General features: G+C 54.0%; 1 protein-coding gene across 1 annotated transcript in view; it reads right to left on the reverse strand.

Moving 5' to 3' along the window:
- Positions 1–905: 905 nt before the first annotated feature.
- Positions 906–9008, reverse strand: part of PEMT (phosphatidylethanolamine N-methyltransferase) — a 40711-nt gene continuing 32608 nt past the window's right edge. Inside the window, exons 4-7 of the mRNA XM_009635313.2 lie at positions 7738–7849; positions 2583–2657; positions 1743–1803; positions 906–979 (exon numbers count right to left, since the gene is read on the reverse strand). Of these exons, the coding sequence (XP_009633608.1) occupies positions 1749–1803; positions 2583–2657; positions 7738–7849 (242 nt within the window). The 3' untranslated portion in view covers positions 906–979; positions 1743–1748. The remainder of the gene's footprint in view (positions 980–1742; positions 1804–2582; positions 2658–7737; positions 7850–9008) is intronic.

Consider the following 9008-nt stretch of genomic DNA (forward strand, 5'->3'; position numbering starts at 1 on the left):
AGCGCGGAGACACGGCACCGCACCCCGGTGCCCGCGCGGGAGCCGGCAGCAGCGCAGCTCCCTTCTCCAGCGCCGCTGCCGGGGGCTTTACACTGTTACACTGCTTTTTTTTTTTTGGTCATTTACAGCTTATTTCACAAACCCTTCTAGGAATCTGTAAACACTGAACCTGGGCCTGGAGCATCACCCCTGGGAGCTTCCCGTTCAGGGCAGGATCCGGCACCGGGCTCTTTGGGACTCTCCGAAGCTGGTGGCAGGGGCGGAGGGGCAGATTGGTACTGGGCTGCTGCACAGCGCAGAGGCAGAAGCAGCCCCTTCCCTCCCACCCACCACCCCTGCAAGGCAGTGAAAAATAGCTGGAAGGCACTGGGTGGTGGGGGAAGGCAGGCGGGACCCTCAGGTGGCCCCCGGGGAAAAGGAGGGGCTGGGTGGGTGTGGAGGGGCTCAGGGCACCGAGGTGGCCAGGGCTGGGGGATCTGCAGGGTGCGGATGGGGACTGACTCTTCCCTTTGGTCTTCTCCATGCTGGGGCTTCCCCCATGGGATGGCTGCCATCCCTCCGTCTCCCCTGGGGACAGGGACCTCCAGCTCCCACGGGCTGCAGCGAGGAGGTGCCGCCGTGCTCAGGCTGTTCCTCTGATCACTTCCAATACTGCAGGGTGCTCAGGATGGGGTATCTGCAGGGTGCGGATGGGGACTGACTCTTCCCTTTGGTCTTCTCCATGCTGGGGCTTCCCCCATGGGATGGCTGCCATCCCTCCGTCTCCCCTGGGGACAGGGACCTCCAGCTCCCACGGGCTGCAGCGAGGAGGTGCCGCCGTGCTCAGGCTGTTCCTCTGATCACTTCCAATACTGCAGGGTGCTCAGTTGGCTCATTAAGGGTTGCTGGGCTAATTAGTAGGATACATCTCAGTAGGAAAACGGTCAAATCGGACAGCATGGGGACCGGAGAGGCATGCTGTGCCGAGGTATCCGAGACACTGCTTTGCAAAAGGCAAAGAGACAAGACTCCGTTAGGGCCCTCACTGGTGCCACAGCATCCTTGCTGGTGCCGAGGCTACTGGGCTGCCAAAACCTCAGCAGTGCCATGTCCTTGTCCAGCTTCTCCAACTGCCAGCAGGCAGATGCACCGGGGCGTTTCCAGGAGGGCATTTAACCCCAGGGAAAGGAGCCTGGGCAGGAACTTGTACTTTTGCAGGAACCTTTGGTCCCAAAAAGCAAGCCTGGGCTGAGTTTCTGGGGTGAGCCAGTCCAAGTCCATGTGCAGAAATGCTCTCAGCTCAGGCATGGAGCAGCCTGGAGCAGGGATGCCCGATTTCCCTGCAGGGTGGTTGGGTACGCAAGCCCTCTTGTACCATCCCTGCCGCTCGCCGGAGCACTTGCCATGGCCAATAGCTGCTTTTTTCTGCCTGATTTAGACTAAGCCTGGAGCCTCAAAGCTCCCCAGCAATTTTCCCTCGCGCTGGCTCTCAAGTATGTAATCACAACAATTTGGGGGTTGCTGGGTGGGTGCCAAGAGGCGGACACAACTGCCACTGTGTAAAGCCTTCCCGCCTGGGTTTTTTGCCGAAGTTTGAAGCTCAAATCCCTTGAGAAGTGCAGCAAGGGCTCTGGGGGAGCCAGGGCTGGGTAGGGGTGCACTGGGAGGGCGGGTGGTGCTCCCGTCCCCACCTAACGCGCTCGTGGGTGGGGGAGTCCGGCCAAAGCAGCCCCTCTCGCTGAAACACCAATCGGCAAACATACCTGTTGCTACTTGTTCTTCACTCCCTTCTGTTTCTGCCGATATATTTCCTCTGTGAAAGGCCTGTGGTTGGAAGGATGGGAATTTGGGGAGAGAGGGGGCAGAGACACAAGACAGGGGCAAAAGAAGGGGGGGGGGGAAGAATTAAAATTGAGACTACTGTATGCTCTCCTTTGGGCCCAGAAACTCTGCCCTGCACAGGTTGGCACAGCCTGACTATTCCTGTGCCACACAGCCCTTGGTGGTCTCTCTGGTCCATGGAGCAGCTCCAAACTGCGCCGACCCAGGACCATCCCTGCACCGAGCGGGATGAGGCTCAGCACAAGCTCGGACTCCCCCTGCATGCAGACTGGCCTCGGCTCTCTTTTGCATCTCCTCCTCCCTTGCAAACACAAAAGACCTTTCACTGCTGAAGCACAACCGCTGCTTCTGGGAATAATTCTGGGCTGCTCTGTCCTGGGCTGCTGGGTTATTGTGGTGCAAAATATCTGAGAAGCCCGTCCAAGGAACTATAAAATGCAAGCTGTTCTTGCTGGGTCTCTTCAGATGACACAGTAAGTCCTCTCACTGCCTTCCTTATTGTTCTTGTACAGACAGAATCAGGCAGACAGATCTCATTTTGATAAAAATAAACAAATGCATACATGTTCCTAGAACTCAGCAAATAGTTTCGGAGAGGAATCTGCCCATTATCAAAACAATTGGAAAACAATCGTCTGTTTTCCTTCTTCCCCGCCGAATTAATTGGAAAAAACCCCTCTGCTTCGGCAGTTGCCCGAAACCTCGGGAGTTAAAGCTGGTAGAAATAATTAGAAGCTCTCCAGTTTTGCAAAGCTACTCACCCCTCATACAGCATTGCAATTGTGTAGGAAATTGCCACTACAGCTGTCAGCAAAAGGCCAGCTGGGCTTGCATGCCTGTTTTGAAAGAGAAGGGAAAGATCAGGTAAGTACATGGGCTTATGCAAGACCTGGTTTAGAAAGCAAAACGAGATGCTGGGCTCCGTGAGAGCACTCTCTCGCTCATTAAACAGAAGCGAACAAAAGGGTGGGTTTTTTTTTTTGTACTTAATGTTAACTGTCTCAGACAGATGTTCCTTGGCAAAGACTCTTCCCCAGCCTACTTCGGCGACTTCTTTTAAGTCTGATCCCTGCACGTCTCTTGCTAAGAGAGCTTCTGCTTTGATGCTAAGTCCTGAGATTATAAGGCTGCTTAATAGCTGAGCAGCTGCTTACGTACGGCTGTGGCTCCGAGCCAGCGCGCTATAAAGGAAATGCCTGATGTGCACAGAAAGACAGGCCACCCAGGGCGCAAGAGACACCTGGCAGACGGAGCAGCGTATGGTACCGTATACATTGACACGGCGGCTTGAGCCGTGGCGGAGCTGGGGATGGGAAGGGATGGGAAGGGATGGGAAGGGATGGAAAGGTCCGTGCCTGCCCTGTGAAGGGTGCAGGGCAGGTGCTGCATCAGGGCTGGGTGTGTTGGGTGCTGGGGGCTCTGTTCACATTTAAACCCATTTCAAGATGTTTTAGGAACATGTCCTGTCACCTCCCAAGGCCCAGGTGAATGGCGTCCTTCAGCAAGAGGTCACCAGGCACAGCATGGGGGACTGATGTCATCCACCGCCCCGCACTGACTGGTTATGGGCAGAGGTGCTCGAGGGCTGTGGACACGACGGGAGCTCCGAGGCCAAAGAATTGGGACCATAAAATCCCCATCGCCTCCTGTAGCAAACCTGCACCACCCACGTGGGGCCGCTTCTTTGATGCTTGGCCTAGAAGTGTCCAAGGCAGACGCCAGCGAAGGCAGCGGGGGCTTTGCTAAGGCACCAGGATTTCAATGGGTGGGTTACAGTCCCCAAACCAGTGCTGAGACCACCCCATGGTGGGCACATTCCCCCAGGGGAGAGCGGCCACACCAGCCATTCCTCGCTCGCTAACCCAGCAGCAGTGAGGAGCACGACTGCGTCTGGCTGACCACCAGCCCCCCAAAACCCCTTTTCTGCATCCTACACCTCCAGCTAATGGCTGCAAGTGTTGCCCTTAATTAGGACACTGCTGATTGCCTTTAACTGCTGGTTGCAGCAAAGCTCCAAGGGGGACAAGAGCTGGCTGTCAGCAAATAAAATTACTTAGCTGGACCTTGGTGAGGATAAACATCCTGCAAGCCTTGTGCAAGGGGGCTACTCCAGTCGGGAAAACGCCTTCAAAGGAGAGACCGAACTACCTAAACCTTATGCTGGACCTGGCATCAGGTACTGCCTGGCCATATGAGTTCCTGGAGAGACACAGACAAATCTTCACCTTTTCACTGTTTCCATTTTGCAATAAGTTTTTCCCTCATTAGGAAGCATTGGGCAACTTCTTCCTCTCCCAACCCCCAGCTATTACATGCTTAGTCATGTCTCCTCCTTGACTCCTATCAGAGAGAACAAATTTGCATGATTGTTTGTTGACAGCAAGACCTCTAATTGCATCATTTGGCTGCGGCTCCAGCTCTGATTTACACAGCCTGTTGCCATGAGTTAAAACACTTCCCTACCAAAGATACACAAAGCTGTCCCCAAACAGCTAACGCTCCATTTCTCTTTCAGAAGAAACCAGGCTGCTGGATGCTGGCGATCAGAAGCATCGGGGTGAGTTGTTTCCCTCCTCCTAAAAGCTCGACCTACTTATTGGGCAACAGCTCATGTTGTGGCAGGGTGGACAAGGAGTCAGCCAGGAAGGTTTCGTAGTCTTGGAAGGGCTTTTTTGGGGTAGGAAGTCTGTCCATCCCCAACCCTTGTTGTGAGTTGTCTGCAAGAGCAATAGCGGGGCCTTGCATCCTTCCCCAACGGCCTCGCTGGTCCTGGGTGTTGGACGTGGGACACCCGCTTTGCCCATGCCTCCTGAAGCTCCTGTTTTCGTGGTGATCGGTGGAGATGCCTTCTCCAGTCTAGTTGGCGGACACATTTTTGGCTGCAATAGCCTGTAGGGGAGAGAACAGCGGCTCTCGCCCCACGCGATGCTTTTAAGGCTGGGCTGCGGTCGGGAGGCAGGCTGTCTGGTGCGCTGCCAGGCTCGCTTACGTTATGTGGTTATGTGCCCTTACGGGTGAAAATGAATCAATCCTTTGGGCTCCGATGCCATGATACGGAGCATGATACATCACTGAGGGAGGACAAATAACGCTCTACGTTTTAGGTCTGTCCAAAACCAGATGGCAAACACATTCCTCCGGCATCCCTCCCACTGCCATGGAGCTGGGGCATTAGCTCTGGCCTCTGAGGGCAGACACCCAACATCGGAAAGCCCTAGAACCTCAGAAGAGATCTAGGACTCCCCCCCAAAAAAACCCCTCAGCAACCAGAGCAGGGAAGAGACAGTCAAAACTGCTGCGTGAAGGGTTGTGCAGAGCTTCCCCAGGGCAGACTGGTGGTGTCCTGGTGCCACTTTGCACAGCTCCAGCAATTTGTTAACAGCAATTATTCGTCATGCCTCGCTGCCCTGGATGGTGGCAGCCTTTTAACGAGACAAAGGAGGCAATCACACTGTCATCTCCATCCACTTCCAGCTGCTTTTGCCCAGGGTTGCGGTGGAAAACCAAGTAACTGTGCACGGGGTGCGAGGTTGCTCTCTCGCGGGGGGCGAAGAAGGGATTTCTGCGACAGAAACAGCTCAGGAGGGTTCAGCTCATTCTGCACAGGTTCTAGGAAATAGTTCCATGCTGATCTTCAACAAATAAAAAATCTCCTTATAATGCCTCCTGGTCAAAAACGCTCTACGTTTTAGGTCTGTCCAAAACCAGATGGCAAACACATTCCTCCGGCATCCCTCCCACTGCCATGGAGCTGGGGCATTAGCTCTGGCCTCTGAGGGCAGACACCCAACATCTCAAAGCCCTAGAACCTCAGAAGAGATCTAGGACTCCCCCCAAAAAAACCCCTCAGCAACCAGAGCAGGGAAGAGACAGTCAAAACTGCTGCGTGAAGGGTTGTGCAGAGCTTCCCCAGGGCAGGCTGGTGGTGTCCTGGTGCCACTTTGCACAGCTCCAGCAATTTGTTAACAGCAATTATTCGTCATGCCTCGCTGCCCTGGATGGTGGCAGCCTTTTAACGAGACAAAGGAGGCAATCACACTGTCATCTCCATCCACTTCCAGCTGCTTTTGCCCAGGGTTGCGGTGGAAAACCAAGTAACTGTGCACGGGGTGCGAGGTTGCTCTCTCGCGGGGGGCGAAGAAGGGATTTCTGCGACAGAAACAGCTCAGGAGGGTTCACCTCATTCTGCACAGGTTCTAGGAAATAGTTCCATGCTGATCTTCAACAAATAAAAAATCTCCTTATAATGCCTCCTGGTCAAATTCCTCCTTCCGCGCTGTTGTGGTTGTCTCTGGCTGCGGTGCGGTATGGGGGGGGGCTCATCCTGCCCCAGCTCTGCCCCGCTCCCCCCAGTAATATCCACACCGCCGACCCCGTGGCCGGCTCTCCTGCCCAGCACTGCTGTGGCCCCAGCAGCAAGCTCGCTCCGGTGCTCGGGCACCATTTCCCGGGGTTTGGACCCCATCCAGTGCCGTGGATCTGCCAGGAAGGCAAATGGCCCCGTGCAGCCAGCCCTGACGGCACCGGGAAAGGAGGGGTTCAAGTGCAGAACGAACAGCAGCAAGGCTTGGTGGAGACAGGAGAGAAGCCATCAGCTGGACATGGAACAGTTGGAGCGGGGCCAGAGGAGGGCTACAAAAATGATCTGAAGGCTGGAGCCCCTCTCCTATGAGGCCAGGCTGGGAGAGTTGGGGTTGTTCAGCCTGGAGAACCTGGAACAGGTTGCCCAGAGAGGTGGTGGAGGCCCCATCCCTGGGAACATTCAAGGCCAGGTTGGACGGGGCTGTGAGCAACCTGATCTGGTTAAAGGTGTCACAGAATCACAGAATCACTTTGGTTGGAAAAGACCTTTGAGATCATCGAGTCCAACCTTTAACCTAACCCTGCCATCCCACCACTAAACCCTGTCCCTAAGCACCTCATCTATCCTTCTTTTAAATACCTCCAGGGAGGAGGACTCTACTACCTCCCTGGGCAGCCCATTCCAGAGCCTGACAGCCCTTTTGGTGAAGAAGTTTTTCGTTTATGTCCCTGCTCCCTGCAGGGGGGTTGGGCTGGGTGACCTCTAGGGGTCCCTTCCAACCCAAAACATTCTATGATTCTATGAGCTTTACGTATTACCAGGGGCCAGAAAGCCCTGCGCACATGGCTGAAAAGGTGACCTGAAAGTGGCAAAGCGTTTTTTCCACCAAAGTAGAAGAGAGTTGGTCACACTCAGCAGCACCAGTGCAAAACACCCAGCGACAGAGTCCATGGGCTCCCAACGTAACACAGCCAGGTTTTTTTCTCCCGAGCAAATAAATAAAACTTGATATTAAATGAAAACCACGTTACACAGAATAGAGTATATTGCTCATTTACTGCTAAATTACAGCCTATTCATTTCCTCCTAAGCAGGCTATTAAGTCGCGTTGGATCACATGAGGAGTGTTTCGGAAGTGTTATCACTGTGCAGTCGGGGAAAGGGTGTGTTGGCTTGTTTTGCTTTTTGCAGAGGTAATTACAGGGTCACACTGATCCCCAGTATCAGTGCCCTGCCCCTGCCGAGTGACACCCTGCATGAATTTGGCCCTGACTGTTGATTTTTCCACGTGCAGAGCCTGCCAAGGATCTCATTCAGCTGCAGAGCATTTGCTGAGGCTTCCTCTCCCCAGCACTTGGCCATTATTTATTTTTCTACAATTAACGCTGCAAGTCGTTTGTGACAGCGGAAGATTTTGCACGCACAAAAATAGTCACAAAGCCAAAAGTCAGGGCATGTTGCACTTTCCCTGCCATTTTTTTTTTTTTTTTTGCTGACTGCCATCACCAGGAGTTTCTTTGGCCCCCGATGCAGCCTGGCACCTCATGCCCTGCCGAGCGCAGACCCCACGCTTGCCCTACAACCGTTGCCGCTGGCGGGGGGCACGTACTCACATGAGGGACCAGCCCAGGTAGATGGCCGTGCTGCCCCAGTACATGGGATTATCCAAGACGCTGAAGGGGAAGCTGGTCACTTTTGCCTCCATCAGGATGCCAAAGTAATCACCTGCAGAGCAAACAGAGGGTTTCTGGTTAGGGTCCGTGAAGCTGGGAGTTGTGGGGGGGGTTTGGCACACCAACACCCTCCCTGTGCCACAGGGCATCCCTGCCAGGGATGCAGAGCAAAGGCAAACACGCGGTTTCGCTGCTGACTTCCAGGTTGAGAAAACAGCAACAAACAGGTCGGCTGTTTACTCTGCATCTGTCGTTTTTTTCCGGGAATGGCTCTTTGCCCACGAGGAAGGTTTGTGCATTGCAAGGAGGCTACGGCGGCCATGTCCCTCCTTGGGAAGCAGCTCTCGAGGTCCCAACTGGCTGATTCTGGCTTTCTCATTTGAAACCCGCCCATCTGATGCCACTTGACGAGGAAGCAAGTGCATAGGATCAAATCCATTTAATGGGGAAATAAGCCCAGCGCACTGTAATGGCGTTTTGAGATGTTATAATCACGACCGCCACCACCAAATGCCCTCATTCAGTGTCACCCTTAGCTCATAGTTCAGAGAATTTCTCAGAATTTCAGAAAATAGCACCTCTGCCTACAAACCACTCAATTATCGGCATGATGATGATAATAGGTGATTGTCATCTGTAAGGAGGAAAGCTTTCAGAACTGTCAGCATCCAACCAGCTTCCTATCTACCTCGGAGTAATCCTTCCACCCTCCTGAAAGGAGCCTGGAAAAGAAATGACAAGCACAGAGATGTTGTGCAACTTGTGAGTGGTGTTTTGGGGGGCACAGGGAAAGGGCTGGGAATGACGAGCTCCGCTTTATGCTGGTTGCAAGACCACGAAGCCCAGCAAGGATTTTGCTCAGTGTCCACCGTACAAGACGCAGCATCAATCAGCGAGGAGTGGTGCTGGTCCACCAGAGGAGAGCAACAAGGATGATGAGGGGACTGGAGCATCTCCCCTACGAGGAAAGGCTGAGGGAGCTGGTCTTGTTCAGCCTGGAGAAGAGAAGACTGAGAGGGGACCTCATCAACATGTACAAATATCTCAAGGGTGGCTGTCACGAGGATGGAGCCAGACTCTTCTCAGTGGTGCCCAGCACCAGGACAAGGGGCAATGGGCACAAACTGAAACAGAAGAGGTTCCAGTTGAATATGAGGAAAAACTTCTTTACTCTGAGGGTGACCGAGCCCTGGCACAGGCTGCCCAGGGGG

This window comes from Egretta garzetta, unplaced genomic scaffold (genome assembly GCF_000687185.1).
Source record: "Egretta garzetta isolate BGI_Z169 unplaced genomic scaffold, ASM68718v1 scaffold83, whole genome shotgun sequence".
In the NCBI taxonomy this organism is placed as follows: domain Eukaryota; kingdom Metazoa; phylum Chordata; class Aves; order Pelecaniformes; family Ardeidae; genus Egretta; species Egretta garzetta.